Consider the following 20,376-nt stretch of genomic DNA (forward strand, 5'->3'; position numbering starts at 1 on the left):
CTCAAACTCCATGCTGGGTTCATGTTTCAGACCTGGACCCATCTGCATTGGAATTTTGGCCCTGCCTCTTAGTAGCTATGTGAACTTGGGTGAATTACTCAAATCCTCCAAACCTCCTCTTCATTCACAGGTTGTGTGTGAAATCTGATGATAAATCTACTTTCAGTACACAAGACAGGAAGAGGACTGTCATAAATTATTTTACTTATTACCTACACAGTAACCTGACTTTTCTAAGATAAGTTGTGGCATGTCAAGTTGCCTGTTTTCTTTTTATTCTGGAATGCTGAGCCCTGGCCAGCTCGGTCTGGAGTTGGGTGGCTGTGGTGCGTCTGATGTTGGTTTCTCTTTACATCTGTTGCCTTCTCTGTCTCTTCAAAATAGTTCCGGAGGCAACTGGGCATGTTAGTCGCCTTCTTTGTCTGAACTTTTGGGGTTTGAGAGGTCCAGTAAATAGCACACCTCTTCTCTGCCTGAGCTTAATCCAAGTGGAGAGGTTGGCAGGAGTTAGGCAGGTGAAGACTGAGGTGTCACCTTTATTATTAATACAGTTGATGGTTGGAGATGGAAGAAAGGAGATATAGAAGATAAGGGAGAGAGGATTCTTAGGAGAGTGGATGGAGGAGGGGAACCTTCGATAAAGACAGAAAAGTGGAGGGAGGAAGAAAAGATTGCAGCCAGGAATCTTGAGATAAGGATTTTGAAAGGGGTTCTCTGGTCTCCGTATAGTTTGTACCTTTAAGAAAAATGGGAGAGGGACTTGCTGATGGTCACAAATCTTCTGTTGGCCACCAGATTTGAAACTCAAATGTCCACTCGTGGACCAGCCTCTGAATCATGCTTGGTGGAGGGCTACTTGGTGTGAGGAGAAAATGGAAAGATTGTATTTTGGAAAGCTTGCTTGAGTCTTTGAAAACAGTTATACATGTTGCAGTCAGAAGCTTCTCCAGTTAAATATTTTTGCATTACAATGGCTTTTAAAATGTTGTATGACAGTTGAGTTTCTTGAGATACATATATATATATACACATACACATGCACATATACATATATTTTTTAAATTTTACATGTATGTTTTATATATATACTTTGTATCTTATGTCTTTAAGTATGCTTAGATATTGTTAGAGCATATGAGTTTTCTTTTGTGTGTTTTCTTTATATGTTTTTTGGTATGTTAATTTGTGGTGTTTGATTCTGAAGGAAAATGAAATCATAATAATGATTAATACCTGCTGAAAATGTGACCTGCCATGTGAAATTTTATGTGATTGTTCTTCCTGAAAATACAGACCGGTGATGGTTTCAGCCTTCAGGAGCAGCCCTGGCTTTGCTCTCCATCCTTTCCCTGTTCTAAGTAGTTTTTAACAAATTTAGAGCTCTGACCTCCCTCTCTCTCCGCCACCCCACCGCCACCCACTTTGCTTGTGTGTCTTGTCTTGTTTGGGGTTTATGAAAATAGGTATGTTATCTGAATTCATCCAGAAATGAACCCTATTAAAAATTAAATGCCCCCATTTTTGTCTGAATGCTTGTAGAATCTATATACTTGATATGAGGTTATGGGAACTGTAACCTAAGAGTACTTTAAATTTTTGCAGCTGTGGAGTTATATTAGACTTCTAATAATTCAATTTTAGCATTTAAAATCAGACTCACCTATAAGAGACTAAAATTGTATCTCATGAGAATCATTGGCCTAAGTATATCCACTTAACTCAGCATTCCAATTTTAAAACTACAACAGAAACTAATCTCTCTTTTCTTCTCTTTTTTAGCTTCTCAGACAAACTATTTAGTGGAAAGGGCTTACATTTTCAGCCATCAGTTCTAGACTTTGGAATTCAGTAAGTATCTCTTGTTTATAATTTTTAATAACTTATTTTATTTGCATTATTTTGCTTTTAGGATATCTTTTATATATGTATAATGTTAAATGCATTTTAAGTATATTAATAATATTAAGGGATATTGATCATGGGACTTGTTAAAAGGAATATTTTTGTGAAAAGGAGAGTGTAAGAATTGTTTCAGCCCTTTCTTTAGTTTTTAATATGTGAACCTGATAATGTTTTATAGTGATTAGAATTTAATAAGTCAGTGTTAAGTCCTTGTTTTTAAAAAACAAATCAGGTTATTTTATAATAAAAACTCTAAATATTGATAGCTTCTGAATTCTTTTGATTCGATTTGTTTACTCACTCATTTTTACTGCTCGCTATGCTTCAAGATTCGCAACTGCACTGCACAAACATTAGTTATTGTGATTAAGACTTTGGAAACAAGTGGGGAAGACAGCATATAAGCTATAATTACTTACAGTATATTATGTTAAGAATCCTGAGATGAAGGAAATGTGATCTGAGTGTAGGTGGAGGGACTAATCTGGGAACTCAGAGAAATTAAGGAAGAGAAGGGGGAAGCTGTGCAGAAGAGGGGACTTAAGCGCTCTCGTTGGCTGTGATAAAGTTTGAAACTGAAAGTATTAAATTCCCTGGGTGCAGAATATTGCAGCCCTCAATAGATATAATTTCAAATTAGTAGAGTTTGAAGGGTGGAAATAAAAGAGTATTTCAGGTGTAAAAGCTCTGCTTGTTTTAGCAGCCTGGAACATCACTTCAGGTTTACGAGAAAAGTTACATGAATGAAACAACCATGGTGATAGGAGAGCAGCTGAGATGAGTTAGTGGCGGTCTCCTGGGGTGCCCTCCTTTATTCATCTGGATTTCCTCCTTTCCGTTTCTTTCTGATCCTCAAAAAATTAGAGCTGCAGTGAAGGAGAATGAATTTTAAGTTTGAAAGTACCTGTTGAGCTTTTTAAGGAGATTCTGTAAAAGGAAGAAGAGATAAAAGTGGGAAGGGAGATTACTGACTTTACAAGATTCTAGGTGTCTGCTTTTTTGTTTTTGAATTTTTATACTTTAACTCTCAGGTAAAGAAACTTTATTAGAAGCTAAATTTATAATAAAACCTCACTGATGTCAAATTCTGAGGGAGCACTTTGCTTTTGTGAAACGTCTTTATAGTAAATTTTAATGCAGGACCTACTTTAAAAAGTGTATAGTACAGATAGGTAGATACAATAAGATGGATAGTAGTGGGTATGGTTAGATTAGCATAACAATTCCAGTTCATCGGGCAGTGGCTGTCTGTGATATATTTAGTCTTCAAGTAACATAAAAACCCTGTAATCAATGCACATGGATGTGTATATATGTTAGCTTTATATGTTAATTACATATATACATCAGTTGCTGGTCCTGATAGCTGAAAGCATGTTGAAAAAAAGGCTTAGTGTCTTTTATTTGAAAAGGTTACTAATTTTTAGACTCAAGTCACCTTTGGATGATTCAGTTATGTTTATGTAGTATTTTTACAGTTCTCAAAGTACAGTGATGTCTCTTGTCATTAGAGTCTTAGATCAATCCTGGAAGGATAGGTATTTGAGTCTGTGTGTGTATCGTTTTCCCATATCGCTGTATTTGAGCATGTGCTAAAATGTGTTCATACGTTTTTTGCTGAGGAGTAATGCAGATTGCCCAAGGTCGTTTGACTAGAAGTGACAGAATAAATCTGACATCTAAGCCAGCAGACACCAGGCAATTTTTCTTGTAAGTGAAATCTAGGATTTGATTATGGGAATAAATTGTTTTTGCTGAAGTTTTAAAAATCCCCGTAAGAGCGAACTATAGTTTAAATTAAAACACTTTTAAAATTAGTCAAGTTTTACCTGACTTCTGACAAATGTTCTAATTTGTAGGCATCAGATTAAAACTTGAGCCAGAGGGTTCTTCTCCCAATTTCTTCACTGCCCTAAATTCAGCTTTTGCTAGTGTTTATTTTGATGTTGACCTTGGGCGACCCCATCCCTTTTCATAGCTTTGATTTCCCTTTAGAATGCAGAATCAGGGTCATGCTATTCTGTTGCCCTCTGCCTACTTCTTAGGGTTTATTGTAAGGGTTAATAGTTGGCTGGTCCTGCGATTTAAAGTGCTAATCGTTCATAAGAGATTTTAATCATTCTTTTGTAGTATTAAATTAATAGAGTATCTTCCAGTTGTCACTGGTGAAGGAAATTCTTATCCTCATAACAGCTTTAAAAATAGAACTTACAAAAATAGAATAAAAATAGCTCAGGGGTCACTGGGTTTCAGCCTGCGTTCTCTGTTGGGTCTGGGGAGGTCTCTGGTAGCTGCGGTCACTGGGCTCGGTAGCATGGCAGTTTTGCAATCTTATTTTCTAACGTATTTCTCTGGGAGACATTTGTATCCTTTGAAACCAAAAATCTTGTATTCCAGTTGTGCGAATTGGATATAAAGCTTTGAGGAGAAGTATTAGTAACTTTGCTGATTGATTCATGTTATTTACCTAAAACCACAGAGGTCCTTATTTACTTAATTTAATTGTGAGAAAAATCAAATGTGCCCTTGGTACTGCTGAGGTAGGGCTTTCTGAGGTGACCGTTAATGCTTACGGTAGTATAAAAGAATTTTAGTTGTATTATTTAGGAACACTCTAAAAAATCAAACTTTTAATTATACTGATAGGTATTCTGTTTGTAACTGGCTGTAAGGACTTATTTTTTAAAATACACATTGGACATATTAAACCCTCAATTAAGACCTGTGATTAAAAGTAGGAGGAAAAGCTAGTAGAAGAATTCCAAGGATTTGATGGTGATAATACAGTATTTTGGAAATCCCATTGTATATAAGAGAAACAACTTAGATTTCATTTTTCAAAGAGGACACATTTCTAACATAAGAGAAACGTGAATAAAATCTAAGAGATGCAAGCATAATGTAGATGAGTTTTTTGCCGAATTTAGAATATAGTTTTATGTCTGGGCCATACTCATGAGAATTGTGTATTTGGGTCTCTGCCGCTGAGGGTATTGAAAGCGGAGAAATGACTTAAGTGAAATTTTTGCTGGCGCTCTATTCATTATGACATAATTTAACTAGAGTGAATTTGGTGCTGGGCAGTAGGAATCAGAGTTAAACAATTAGAGGGGACATTGCAGGTAGTTCCGGGTAGATGGGCCAGAGCCCAGCTCCCTTCCTCTTGGAGTTCCTTTGTCAGAGGCCACGACCTTCTAGATGGAGAGCTCTGCTGAAAAGCATCCTGACGGTCTTCATCACTTAGCCTGTTTGCTGTAGAGCACAGATTCTTGCTCTGAGGTTCACGGGAAGTTTTGAAATTATGTATAGAACTTTTTGCACGTGCCTGTTTGTGGAGGGAGGAACTAAAGCTCTGAGCAGAATTCTCTGCAAGACTCATGGTTTCAGTGGGTAAGAGCCGCTGCTAGAGAGTGTTGCAGACCCTTTTCTCAGGAGAAGGGGCTTTGGCAACAATTAAGTTTTCCTTTAGAAGATGTAAGATAATATCTTTGTGAACTGAAATCTATCCCGCAAAAAAGCCTTTTTAAGTTTATTACTCAGAAAACAAACCTTAAGAAAATGGGGTTTTTCTATGAGTATAGTTTCTCATGTAAATATATTTTCATTTGAATTAGAGACTCAAGTCAGACAAGTGACTCATTCCCATTATGTGTGTTTTGCAGACAGGTAGTGGCCTAGATGGATTGAATTCTTCTAACGTGGAAACCAGCGGGGTGCTGCTGTGGGTTGGCATAAGTCTGGAAAAAGAAGGGATTTATTTTTTTCAATATTTGACTGTTGCGGATTAAATGTTTTATTAATAACAGAATTTGATCATTGTTGCTTTTAACTTTGTCATGATCAGCAACAGCTTTCTAGGTTTTAAAGTATATAGATGGATGGATGGGTGGTTGTATAGTTATATTTATAACCACACAGTAAATTGCTTTGTTTCCTTGTTCCACTCCTAGGTTCCTGGGGCACCCCGCAGCAAAGATTCTCTATGCTTATAACCCTAGTAGGGATAGCGAGGTCGTGGTGAATTCAGTGTTTACAGCTGCTAGACATTTTCATGTGCCTCCTGTTCATTGCAGGGTAAGTGTTGATGTACTCTTGGAAACTATGCTGTGGCAGGCTGCCAGGTTTTCTTGCTTTCTTTGGCCTGAAGTTTTTGCTTTCTGCTCCCTGTCTCCCCTTTTTCTGCTACCCAAACTCTTTCCTTCTGCTTTAGCATTTATTTTTTCAGTTGTTCATATTCGTAATTTTGGTGGCTCTTGATATCTACATGGAAAAAAAGTTTAAAGAGTCTAAACGAGGTAGTAATGTATGTATATTTAATATGACTTTCTCATGCTCAAAGAAACTTAGTATTGTTAGTCTTAAAATGACTACAAATGCTGAAGCATTTAGTAACTAATACAAGTTTATAGTCATGATCTCTTCACCTGGCAAACCTACTAAGATAGCTGGGACTTCTAAGTGTAGGTCTCATAGGTATTAAAAGGCTTTGTATAAAGCTAATTTGTGCCTTAACACAGAACTCAGAACTTTGGTCTTCTAATAGTTTTAGTTTCGATGGTCATTTACTTTTCATGAAGATCCTAATTACTGGTAAAGTTTATTGATTTATTTTGCTTACTATGTCTACCTGATATTTACTTCTTTAAAAAATAAATACTAGGACTAAGGAGATGATGTAAGGGGGAGCCCAGTATTTTATGACTGTCTGTCCAGATAAATGCTGTCACTGACTTTTATTAAGTATGTATAAACATGTTTGTACGTTGGCGGTTCTCTTTATTTAAGTGGACTGGAACTGTGTTAGATAAAGGTCATTGAATGTGTGGGTGTGGAGATGAGGGAAAAGGAAAGATGTGAGGCGGGTGACCCCAATCTGAAGGGAAAGGACTTGGTAGCTATCTTGACATAAGTCTATGGTATCTTCTTTAATAGATTCTCTTGGACATTGATCCCTTTGGGAATTCTCAGAGATTCATAATACTTACAAATCAAAGGTACAGAATATGCAAACATCTGTTAACAGAAATTGTCATAAAGAAAGTCTGTGAAAGAGAGTTTTTCAACTGGGGGCCCTTCCAAATGGCTAACTAGGTACCTTTCTTTCAGGTAATTCCAGCAATGGGGAAAACTTCCTTCAGAATTATTTTCTTACCTACTGAGGAAGGAAGCATTGAAAGTTCTTTATTTATTAATACCTCCTCATATGGAGTCCTTTCCTATCATGTAAGTAACTTTTTCTTTTGTCACATGGGTTGGTTGTTGACTTAACAGAGGGGTTTGGATAGTTTAAAAAAAGACTTTGGGAAATGTTGCCACCTGGTTTATGTTGTTAAAATACAGGATTGTTAGCGATGTTGAAATCGCCAGATTTCCCCCGTCCTTGGCCTAACTTGCCACACACAGTTGGCCATCTTCCGTGCAGAGCACAGACCTACAGTTCTCACCATGGGTCTTTGAAGGGTATTGGAACAAAAGAAAGGAATCTACCATATGCAGTTTTCTAGTATAAAATACAGCAGACTTTCAAAATTCATGGCCCTCCTGGCAAACAGTCCAGGGGGAAGGAGCTATAAGGGCATCCTCTGGTGATTTTGTCTCCTCCCCTCTTGGGCTTAGGAATATCTCTGATCGGGGGACATGAAATGCGTGTTTGGGGGCCAGTTCTCAGGGAGATAAGTGTTCATATCAAGCCAGTAGGTAGGGAGTGTGAAGAATCTTCTTGTTGTTCACAAAAGTAGTTAGGAATCTTTATCTTAAGTGGTATCTGTGACATCTTTAATAGGACCTGGTATCAAGTGATTTAAGTGCCAAGATCTATCATTTTTGAGGTTAATTCTTATTGGATTCTGTTAAACACATGGTCCCATATCAGGAAGCTTGTTTATTTGTGAAAAAACTTGCTACAGTGAAGAACATTCAGCTTAAATACAGCAACTTTTGTTGCATTTTCTGTAGACAAAGATAAATATAATAATTGGATTGATAGAGTCTTAACGGCCAAAGAGATGAATACAGATTTCCTTTGGGAAGGTATTTCAGCGTTGTGGCAGCTGTGTTTCACGGCTAACAGAGGAGTAACTCTCCTTTTCCTGTAGGTATCTGGAATTGGCACTCGCAGGATCTCTGCAGAAGGGTCTGCAAAGCGGCTACCAAATGCTTATTTTCTGCTTCCACAGGTCCAGAGCATTCAGCGTTCACAGACACAGGTAATTTTAACGCTAGATTTATTTTGAATGCTAGTAAACACCAAACTTTGTAACCTTCTAAATTTATCTTTTGCAGAGTACATATGGACCTTTTTACATAGTCAGAATTGGGATTTTACTCTTTCCTGCTTTTTGAAAAAATCCCAATATATGTATATAAATATACATGAATATTTATGTATAATATGTACAATATTTATGTATTTATATATAATATATGTATGTAAAGTATCAGTGGGCTCCACATACTTCTTTTTCAATGGCTGTATAGTGCATGGTGTTGATATTTCATAGTTTGCTTAATCCTGTTGTTGGTCATTTGAAATCTTTCCAGTTTTTCCTTATTATTGCCTTTAGGCCATGTCCATATTTTATGTTTCTTTGTTTCTCTTTTGGATTACCTGTTTCCTTGGGGTATATTTCATAAAGAGAGATTCTGTAGTTAAAGACTAGGAACTGTTTTCTAGAGCTTGTTAAATCTTGCCAGGCTGCTTTTCAGGGAGAGAGAACCTCCGGGCTCACCAGTAAGGATATTGCTCCGAGAATGTCTTATAATCTCCCCCTCCCTGCTTCCAGCCCTGCCCGGGGTGGCTTAGTGGAAGGAAATGTTTTTGATGTTTTAGTGGGCTATAACGGTACCTTAAAAATCTTTTAATATGTATTTCATTAATAGTTTATAGATTTGGCCATTTTTTCCCTTTGGTTTTCCATATTTCCTCATAACTGTGGATAACTTTTGAAATTGGAAAAACTCTTGAACCAATATATTATGAACCTTACCACCTTCCCTACCTTTTCTTTCTAATTAGTAAATAAAGACCATTGATTAGATTTGTCGTCATAATACCTGGGGCTTTCCTTCATTGAGCAGTCTTAGTGAGCCTTGCTATGGGCCAGGCATTGGTCTAACATTTCTGTCTTCATGGAGCTTTCATTCCAGTTTGGGAGACAAACAAAATTAATTTACCTGTAATACAATGTCTGGGAGCTTTGCCAGCAAATAGGGAATTCTTAGGGATTTTTAATACTATTTTCATTTTTTGTAAAACTGAGTAGTCCTTCCTCTCAGGATTTTAAGGAAGATTTCCTTTTTTTTTTTAGATAAGGAAGATTGTCCCTGAGCTAACATTTGTTACCAATCTTCCTCTTTTTGCTTGAGGAAGATTGACCCTGAGCTAACATCTGTGCCAGTCTTCCTCTATTTTGTATATGGGATGCTGCTACAGCATGGCTTGATGAACGGTGTGTAGGTCTGTGCCCAGGATCCTAACCCATGAACCCCGGGCCACTGAACCTGAGTACGCAAACCCAACCACTCTGCCACAGGCCGGCCCCAAGGAAGATTTCTTTTACTTTGCAAATTTAGATTTGGTTTAAGTCCTAAGACCAGTGGATGTGTATTGAATGGTTTTAAGCAAGAGAGTGATCTGATCTGACTTGCATTTTTATAAGGGCTCAGAAAGGGCTAGAGTAAGTTTAATTTGCATATGCTGACAGCTTTGGTTTTTTCCTAGGAACATTTTTAGCCTTATCTCAGGGTTGTCCTTCAGCAAAGGGAGCAGCTGAGAATGGCCAGGTTTCTCTGGTGACTGAGACTGGGAGCTTTGAGTGCCAGATGCCGTGTTAGTGGTGATATAAGTATTGAAGTAGACAGGTGTTCAGATTACTTTCGTTAATGGGGTTAATTTAAGGATATATGGAATTAAGGGAGAGCGGAAACTGACCTTGCAGGGGCCTGCAGGAGACCTTCATATGATGAGATCTTTCACGTTATTCATTTGAAGAGAGCTTGGGTGTTACACACTCTACCTGGCAGATCCTGTCTACTGGCTGTGATGCCCACTGCCCTTTCCCGCATCCAGGCCATCATCATCTCTCTCCTGGACCACTGTAGTAGCCCCGTAACTGGTCTGCCAGCCTCTACTTTGGCCCTTTCTAGTCCCTCTCCCACAAATGCAAGTTAGACCACCTTACTCACCTGCTTAACATGTTTTGGTGCATTCCCGTGGGTCTTTGCATTTAAACCGAATCCTCTGTGTGGCTGTAGGGCCTTGCACAGTCTGGCTGCTGTTTCTCTTCAGTCTCCTTGCACACTGCTTTCTTGCCCTCTGTGTTACAATCACACTAGCCTTCCTCTGCGTGCTTACACATGCCGTTTTCACTCCTGCCACAGATTGTGTCAGCAGTTTCCTCAAACTCCCCCTCCTCTCTCTCCAGATTAACTTTGTTTCGTCCTTCCTCTTTCAACTCAAGCTTGAATTCTTCAGAGAATCTTGTCGTCTCTCCCTATTCTAGTTCAGAACCTGTGTTGGATTGTGGCAGAACTGTGTTCCTTCCCCCTTAGAACACGTGTCCCCATTAAATAATTGAACACCCCTCGTGTGGTTACTTAGCCACCCTCTCCTTGACTCCGCGGAATTTAAGCCCCATGAAAGCAGGGACTGTCTGGTTTGACTCTCCTTGGGATTCCCTGGGCCTAGCCCTGGGCCTGGAGTTGGAGGTGCCTAGTACACGTTGGTTGAGTGAAGTTTTGGCCCCGAGGCAGGTCGGTAGCTCTTCCCCACAGGCGTGGTTTCTGTTGCTCCCTGCCCTGTGGCCCGCCATGGTGGTGACTTGGCTTCTCTCAGTCTTTAACGCCTTAGCTGATGCCAAACTCTCTCCGTTTGGTTTCTTTTTCCTTTTTTGCATTCTAATTTATTTTCTAACAACCTTATTGAGAGAGAATTCACATAACACAAAGTTTACTCATTTGAAGTATCCAATTCAGTGGTTTTTATTATAGTCACAGAGTTGTGCAGCCATCAGCACAGTCTAATTTTAGGACATTTTCTTCACCCAGTCCCTAGCAACCACTACTCTACTTTCTGTCTCTATAGATTTGTTTATTTTGGACACTTCATCCAAATGAAGTGGGTGGTCTTTTGTGATTGACTTCTTTCACTTCGCGCAATGTTTTCAAGTTTCATGTCGTAGCATATATCAGTTGTTCATTCCTTTTTATTCCCAAATGATATACCATTGTATGGACGTACCACGTTTTGTTTAGCCATTTGTTAATTGGTGGAAATTTGAGTTGTTTCTATTTTTTGGCTATTATCAGTAATGTTGCTATGAAAATTCACGTACACGTTTATGTGGTGATGTTTTTTATTCTCTTGGGTGTATATGTAGGAGTGGAATTTTGCTGGGTTATATTGTAATTACATGTTTAACATTTTGAGGAACTGTCAAGCTATTTTCTGAAGTGGTTATTTTACAGTTTCACTAGCAAGATGTGAGGATTCTGGTTTCTCTACAACTTCACCAACACTTGTTATTTTATGTTTTTTGTTTTGTTTTGTTTTTTTAATAGTCATCCTAGTGGATGTGAAGTGATATCTCATGTGGTTTTGGTTTGCGTTTCCCTAATGACTAATGATGTTGAGCATCTTTTCATGTTCTTATTGGTCATTTGTGTATCTTCTTTGGAGAAGTGTCTATTCAAATCCTTTGCCCATTTTTAAATTGGGTTATTTGTCTTTTTATTGTTGAGATGTAAGAGTTCTTTATATATTATAGATACTAGACCTTTATCAGGTACGTGATTTGCAATTATTTCCCCCCATTCTGTTAGTTGTCTTTTCATTTTCTTGATGATGTCCTTTGAAGCACAAAAGTTTTTGGTTTTGACCAAGTCTAGTTTTCCTGTTTTTTTCCTTTGTCACTTATGCTTTTAATGTCATGTCTAAAAAGACCCAAGGTTACTAAGATTTACTTGCATGTTTTTTTCTAAGAGTTGTATAGATTATTTCTGATGTCTAGGTCTATGATGCCTTTCGACTTCATTTTATTATGTAGTGTGAGCTAGGGATCCACATTCATTCTTTCACATGTGGATGTCCAACAGATGCAGTACCATTTGTTAAAAAGACAATTCTTTCCCCATTGAATTGTCTTGGTGTCCTTGTTGACTCTCTGAGCTTTGGCTCCATTCCCAACTGTAGATTCTGTCCATTTTTCACTTATATTGGGGTCTGTGGGTTTGGTTAAGTCGCTGTCTAAGGCTGCCCCTCTTGGACATAGTGCTTATCCATCAGCAAATAGTTAATGAACATCATTTCTTGAGTGTTCCAATAAATGATAGGGCAGTGAACACCATACAATGTCCATACTCTTGTGATGTGACAATACACATCTCAGAGTTTATGGATAAAACTTAAATTTTTGGGCTGATCTTTTGTTAGAAACCAGTATTTAAAGATCTTAATTATCAAAAACTCTCTCTTAAAAGGCAATTATTTTAATTTCTTTCATTTTTACTGTGATTCAGGAAAAGAAATTTTAAAGTATTGTTCAAGGCTTACTGTTACCTAAAAACAGAAACCTAAAAAATTTAGACTTAAGAAATAATTATGGTATTCCTCAGAAAAAATTATGATTGTAGTATTTCTGCATTTAAACTGGATACACATATATGTGTTCTATGCTGTATTTTAAGTGGCTGTAAGGTACTCTCCTTTCTCAGAAAGTAAGTAAGCTGTGCTTTCTCAGAAAGAAATGTCTCTATTTTGATCTTCTGTCTGTCTCATGTTTCCTACTCTCTGCCTGTGGTCAAGAACCCATCATCTGGGGTGGGTGGTGAGTTCAGGAGGTCAGCTCCTCTCAAAAGGGGATGCGGGTGTGGAAGTTACTCATGATCGACTCTTCTCCAATACAGAGCGGGAAAGTATATCTAGTAGAAAACTAAAGAGTGAGCAAGTTTAGGCAGAAATTAATATGTCATCAACTTTGCTTTGACTTATCTCCATAGCTCAACATGAAGGGAAATAACTTCATTTTGTTTTAGAATAAAGTTTGAAGTTGAAAGATGAAATGCGGTTGTTTTATGTGAGTCTATTGAATCATTATAAGAAAATAGACTAAAGTGATAATAGCAATTTATTTTATTTTATTGTTTTAAAGATTGGCACCTGAGCTAACATCTGTTGCCAATCTTCTTCTTCTTTTTTTTTTTCCCTTCTTCTTCTGCCCAAAGCCCCCCCACTTCATAGTTATATATTCTAGTTGTAGGTCCTTCTGGTTCTGCTGTGTGGGATACCGCGTCAGCATGGCTTGATGAGCAGTGCCATGTCCACACCCAGGATTTGAACTGGCGAAACCCTGGGCCGCCAAAGCGGAACATGCGAGCTTAACCACTCGGCCACAGGGCTGGCCCTAATAATAGCAATTTAAAAGTCTTTTCACTCAAATTATAGGACTACATAATTTTTAGATTGTTTTCGTGTGAATGGGTGAAAAGTACAGGCTGCTTATGTGTTTGGGTCTACCTTACATAGGGCTCTAAATAGAGTTGGATTTTAGTATAATTCATTGAGTATTTTAAAAATTGTCTGGCTTAAACATAGGTAAAAGGATAAAAAGACAGGCAGCCAAGGCCCCCTGAGTATAAATAGTCTGGAGGGTGAAGGCTCCAAATTATGCAGATGCTGCTCCACTCGTCCAAGCTGTGAAACGCTGATCAGAGAAGAAAAAACAACAGGAATAGCTTGTAAAACTATGAGCGTGGATCAGATAATGGCAGATGTGCTTGGTGTGCTGCGTTAAGGACACGTAATTCAAATCACATTTTTAAGACGGCCATAAGCTATCTGATTCAAAACTTGAAAGAGATTTGAGTTGTCAGAATGACCACAGAAGACATCAGATACTTTGCTGCTGCACGCTCGACAAAATTCCATCCTGAGAAGTTAAATCAGAAACAATCAGAAGCCAGATGTGCTCCTTGTGCAGTGTTGTGATTATCTGACCCTCCGCTGTAACTCAGACGTCGCTATAACTCACACGTCAAGCAGCTGAACTCCGTTCTGGTCATATGCCAGGATGATTAGAGGCTGGTGCCTCTAGAACAGTGCCAGGAACCTGAGTGCTCAGAATGAAAGCCGTCTCTGCCTGTCCCCCACTGGAACATCAGCCTCGTAGGGCAAGGATCTTTGTTTTGTTCTTTTTAGGTGCTCAATTAATGCATTGGCATGAATGAATGAAAGTTATTATTCTTCTGCCTTCAGGCATAAACAGGGCAATTCTTATCAAGTAAGCTTATAAAATACACAAATATCTGTAGTTTCAAGGAGGCTTTAGGAAAATGGCCAGAAAAAGGTATATAAATAGGTCCTTAAGGGGGATCTAGGGCTCACAGGGGACCTTCCCAGACCTTCAGGTTCAGTTGCCTGAGTTTGAACTTTCTTCTCCCATGCTGTGCATTGCATCCCCAGGTCTTATTTATTTTATAAGTGGAAGTTTGTACCTTTTGACCTGCTTCACCCCTACCTCTGGCAATGACCAATCTGTTCTCTCTCTGAGTTCGGTTTTTTGTTTTTTTTTCAAAGATTCCACATATAAGTGAGATTATACAGTATTTATCTTTCTTTGTCTGACTTATTTAATTTAGCATAATGCCCTCAAGGTCCATCTGTGTTGTCACAAATGGCAGGATTTCCTCCTTTTTTATGGCTGAATAATATTCCTGTGTGTGTGTGTGTGTGTGTGTGTGTGTATCACATTATCCATTCATCTGTTGATGGACACTTTGGTTGTTTCCATACCTTGGCTATTGTAAGTAATGCTGCAGTGAATGTGGAGTGTAGCTATCTTTTCGAGTTTGTGTTTTCATTTTCTTTGGATAAATACCCATAAGTGGAATTGCTGGCTCATATGGTAGTTCTGTTTTTAATTTTTTTAAGAACCTCCATACTATTTCGATAGTGGCTGCACCAGTTTACCATCCCACCAGCAGTGCCCAAGGGTTCCCTTTTCCCCACATCCTTACAAACTTTATGTGAGGAAGTGAATGTTGATGGTGTCAGAGGAGTTCTTTTCCCTGGGGATTAGCTAGCCGTATTGAGTTTTCAGAAATTGGGGTTGTCACTGGCCTTTCCTCACACTTTCTTTACGTTGCTTCCTAAGGTAGCAACTAGAAATTTTATGTAATCAGGACATCTTGGCTAGCTTATCTTTGCAACTTACTACAAATGACCTTACGTGGATATACTGCAGGAGCAGTTCATCTTGTTCTTTCCTAAGTTATTAAAAGATTACATAGCTATGACAAAAATCAAGTTTAAATAACACTCAAAAAACCCCATGGATTTATTTTAGAATTACACACGGCAGGAAAAATTAATTACTTGCGTGAGGTCAAAAATTTGCTTTCATACCGAAGTCCGTCTGTTTCCAAGCCTGTGATCTTCCCACTGAGCAGCGCTGCCCCTTGTTGCAAGTGTTGAATGAGCACCGGATATAGACCTAACCCCAATCGTGGAGTATAACTTCATGACAGCACTCCCAAAATGGCGTTATTTGAGACTTTGTCCTCCTTTTCTAAAGGCTCATATATTTAGGAAAAAAGGTCAAACAAAATAAGTCCATTTTATTTTATCTGATTTCTATTAATAGGGAAAAAACTGTTAATAGTCATAATGTCACATGGATTGTGATTGGTTCTGCTCTCTTAATAGGAATCTTAAGTTTAAGATCCCAGTTTATTTTTTGGGATAACAAAACATTTTTGTATCTTATGAAATAAACTAGGGTGCCAGCAAATAGTTGTTATCTTATTTTTTTTTGTAGTATGGATTCATTTCCGTCCTTTTTGTGTCCATTGCCCATTTGTGTCTGACTTTTGCATTTTTCCTGCTCAGTTGAATCGGATTAAATAGCTTATGTTCTTCTGCTGAGAACAAGAGTGTCTGCTGTGTGATTCGTCTTCTGTCTAAATTCTGGCTGGCCTGGTGTTTGATAGCAGTTTGCCGAGTTCACTGGAGAGGAGGGTGTACATTTCCATCTCTTTGCTGCACATACTTGCCTGCTCTCGGGAAGAAAGTAGCGAAACGCGAGGAATTAAGATGGCTTTTTTCTTTTTAAACCTTTTCATTTGGTCCTTCTTTTTCATTTGTTTTGATCTTTTTGGGGTAGGAATTCCTAGCAGATGAGAAATCGCAGTGGGTCTAAGTGAGAATCTGAGGTCCCTCTACTCTTGTTGCTGTCTTGTCGTCATTTGCACCTAGATTATTCTCCCAGTCAGCCTTTCTCTGCTCCAGTCCACTTGTCACACTGCTGCTGACGATGTCTTTTTCAAGAAAACTGTCCATCATTTCCCTGGTCACTGTACTAGCTGGGTCCCCTGTTATTTACAGGATAAAGTCCGAGCGACTTAACTTGGCGTATGAGGTCCTTTGTCACCCGGGCCCAGCTTCTTCTTCAGCTTCAGAGGTCCCACCCTTCCCTTCTCAACTCTGATCTCACAAACTTCTCATCATTGCCAGAACATGCCATCCCTTTTTTACAAACAGTCTCACCTCCATAAACTTTTACCGTATTTTAACTCAATCCTTCCAGTTCTATCCTTTGAGACTGAGTTTGGATTATCACCTCCTCTGGAACCTCTTTAGGTTCCAGGCAAGAACGTGCTCCAGTCCCCTGCTTTAACAGTGTCTTATGTTATCTGCCCCCCTGCTCTTCCGTGAGCCTTTCCGGACCAGGGCCTGTTGCTTTTTCATTTTTATAATCTCAGTATCAACTTACTGCAGTACATTGAGGCTGTCCTCCAGAATTTTGGTGTTTTTTTTTGAGGACGATTAGCCCTGATCTAACATCTGCTGCCAATCCTCTTTTTGCTGAGGAAGACTGGCCCTGAGCTAACATCCATGCCCATCTTCTTCTACAAGAAGTGACAAGTGGTGCATAGGTCTGCCCCCGGGATCCAAATCGATGAACCCCAGGCCGCCAAAGCAGAATGTGCAAACTTAACTGCTGTGCCACCGGGCTGACCCCCCCCCGAGTTTTTAATAGATGAGTCAGTGGGCATCTGAGTTGAGATCCGCAAATAGCATATCTGCCAGTTATAACATCTAAGATTTGTATAACTTCATCTTTTCACCACATCAACCAGTTTGACCTTCAATAGATTTACTACCAGGGCAGGTGGTATTATTCTTATTTTAGAAATTGTAGAATGGACTTAGAGTTTAAGTTTCTTAGTGAAGAGAGCAGAGCCAGGATTGGCTGTGCCAGCTCAGTATGCTTTAAATTTTCCCAACGTATGGTAAGTCTCCTAATGATTGTCATGTCGTTGACTTAGCAATTGATCATCCAGGAAAGATAAATGCAAATAAAATTTTTTGCAGCATTGTTATAATGGCAAAAACAGTAGAAACAGCTTAAAGGCTCAGCAGTGGAAAAAGGATTTGATGAATTTGACTATATCAACACAGTAGACTCTTAAGTAGTTCTTCCAAGTTATAATTATGATGGTTATGTAGAAACGTCTGACAAGTGAATAGTAGAATATAAGCTAGAACATACCCTCTGATTGTAACTGTGAAATATGTGGTGGGATGTGATAGGTAAATATAGTTGTGTTAGGCTCATGAAAAAGCAAGAGTTTTTTTTTTTTTTTTAAACAAGTACTTTTTTTTTTTAAACTATTTTTTTTTTTTTTAAGATTTTATTTTTTCCTTTTTCTCCCCAAAGCCCCCCTGTACATAGTTGTGTATTTTTCGTTGTGGGTTCTTCTAGTTGTGGCATGCGGGACGCCGCCTCAGCGTGGTCTGATGAGCAGTGCCATGTCCGCGCCCAGGATTCGAACCAACGAAACACTGGGCCGCCTAGCAGCGGAGCGCGCGAACCCAACCACTCGGCCACGGGGCCAGCCCCAAGAGTTTTTTTTTTTCCTCCCCAAAACCCCAGTATGTAGTTGTATATGCTAGTTGTAGGTCCTTCTAGTTCTTCTGTGTGAGCCGCTGCCGCAGCATGGCCACTAACAGATGGGTGGTGTGGTTCTGCAACTGGGAAGTGAACCCGGACCGCCCAAGTGGTGAGCACACAACTTTAACTGCTAGGCCATCAGGGCTGGCTGGAGATTTTATTTTTTAATATTTTCCTCAGTGCTGTTTTGGATCCAAACTATTGAGATTTGAGGAGTGTTTCAGTGGTTTATTTGGGAAAACCAGGATATTTGAAATCGACATTGTCTCAGAATCTGGCATATATAGCAATAAGCTTGCCTCAGAGATTGAAAAGAACTTAAATTGTTATTGGAATCATTGTAAAATAATATTTATTGTTAAAAATGGAATTATAAGGCAATATGGGAAACCCAGAGAGGTTTTAAAGATAGAGGGAAACTGATGATACAGAGCCCCTCCAAGTAAAGGTGCTTTTGTATGTGTGTGTCCCAACTTGGTATCGTGTTATTCAGTTGTCTAAAAAAGAGAGTGTGCTTATAAGGAATTATAGTATAATTACGCAAAGATAAGGCAAACCAGAGAAGTGAAAAATTAGAAATAAGCCCCAAGACCACAGTCACACACAACAAAGGTAACCAGGATGAATATTTTGTCATCTGCTTTTGGTATTTTTTCCGAGCGTGTGTGTAAGATGAGGATTCCCCTCCCCCTCCACGGGATGGTGTTACTGGGCTGTGTAAAGGAGAGATTATTTCTGGGTATTCTGTGTGATATCTAATACGTTTCAGACAGGAGTTCCTAACCTTTTAAGATTGGCACAGCCTTTCCTTTTGGAGTGGTGATGTCAGGCCCTTGTGCCTGCCTGCCTGGGACAGGTGTTGGGCAAAGGGCTGTAGTCCCGGGCCAAGGGGAGCCTGGTGCCTGCCAGGTGGGGGAAGGGTGCCCCAAGTTGCTTTCCTGCTACATTTCCCCTGAGGTGCTGATCCCTATCAATTAAATGTGGCAATCTGGAAGGGAGGCGGTAAAATCAGTGTGTAGGGGGAATAAGGAGAGCTTTTTTCAATCATAGAGTGACAGGAGAAACGGAAAAAGGCATGTTTCTCACTAACAAATAAGTTGCAAAAGTCCCATCTAGGATTTGTAGATGGAAAATAGAGAACAGGGAAAGGTTAAAGGCCACTGTGTCTGTCCTGGTTTCCTGATCATGTTACATAATTAGTTAAATGAAATAAACAGATTTACTGAGCATGACAGCTGAGAATTCCCTCAAATCCACTTGTAATTATAATGCATTAATAACATTTCTTTGCATGATGAAAGTCGTTTGATCTTTTTTACGTAAAAATGTTAGGCTGTCAGACTCTGGAAAGTTATTACTATATGTTGGGTAAATATATGCCATTACTTAATTTCCCCTGCCTGCCTACCTCGGAATATAGGTTTTAAAAGCAAGGAAATTGCTTAAATTTTAAATTTTTTCTTATTTTCTTTGGAGCTACAGATGAGAATGATTCAATGGAATGGGACTTGAGGAGAGAGAGAGGGTTGGTGAGTGGGAGAAAGGAAAGAAGCATGATAAAGACTAGAAAGAGGGGCCGACCCGGTGGCGCAGCAGTTAGGTGCTCGCATTTCTGCTTCGGCGGTCTGGGGTTCGCTGGCTTGGATCCTGGGTGCAGACATGGCACCGCTTGGCAAAAGCCGTGCTGTGGTAGGCATCCCACGTATAAAGTAGAGGAAGATGGGCATGGATGTTAGCTCAGGGCCAGTCTTCCTCAGCAAAAAGAGGAGGATTGGCAGTAGTTAGCTCAGGGCTAATCTTCCTCAAAAAAAGACTGAAAAGAGAGAAATACCAAGATGTGTGGGTGTGGGTGTTTCTCTTCCCTCTCCCCTCTTCTTTATCTCACAGAGCCAGGGGAGCCTCCTGCCCTCATCTTCCAACTGTTTGCTTCTCTAACGTCTCTGCTCTCTTGGCTGCTAGGAGAACATAATTTCCTGGTCTCTCTTGTAACTCAATGTTGGCTTTGTCTCCCAGGAGAGCTGACTAGCTCCTTACTGAAAACCCTGAGAGATCCCCATCATTGCAAGTACCATACTCAGACGCATTTGTTTTTATGTACATGTTTTCGTTTACTAAGATTATAAGTTCCTTAAGAGCAGGAGTCATGTCCTAGTCAATATTTACTTTCTGATCACCTTGCACAGAGCCTGACCATATAATGTGAGGTAAATAACTGCTTGATAATTGAATAAATAATCTTAAAAAGGAAGAACTATAATCTCAGCTATTTATGAAGTTATAAGACATGAATCCTTTTTGGCGTCTTTCAAACATTTATTATATTAGAATAGTCTAGAAACTTCTGTTAGAAGAGTTGAAGATGCCCAATAGAAGGCACCTCTCTTCTCGGCCAAGTTTTTGGAACTAGTGAGTATATAAGAATCAGGAGTTGGAGAACTGAAATGCCACGTTTATATTACTGATAGCCACATTCTCCTGTGTCTGCTGAGATAAGAGAGCCAGAGTCGCTCACTCCCTAATCCCCTAG

The 20,376-nt window shown here is 39.2% G+C and overlaps 1 protein-coding gene across 1 annotated transcript in view; it reads left to right on the forward strand.

The window, feature by feature from the left end:
- The window catches only part of TMEM131L (transmembrane 131 like), a 150,495-nt gene that overhangs the window by 68,655 nt on the left and 61,464 nt on the right, over positions 1-20,376 (forward strand). The window contains exons 4-7 of the mRNA XM_046656334.1: positions 1,780-1,848; positions 5,853-5,976; positions 7,009-7,125; positions 7,998-8,108. Coding sequence (XP_046512290.1) covers positions 1,780-1,848; positions 5,853-5,976; positions 7,009-7,125; positions 7,998-8,108 — 421 coding nt within the window. The remainder of the gene's footprint in view (positions 1-1,779; positions 1,849-5,852; positions 5,977-7,008; positions 7,126-7,997; positions 8,109-20,376) is intronic.

The sequence above is a fragment of the Equus quagga genome, chromosome 3 (assembly GCF_021613505.1).
Source record: "Equus quagga isolate Etosha38 chromosome 3, UCLA_HA_Equagga_1.0, whole genome shotgun sequence".
NCBI lineage: Eukaryota > Metazoa > Chordata > Mammalia > Perissodactyla > Equidae > Equus > Equus quagga.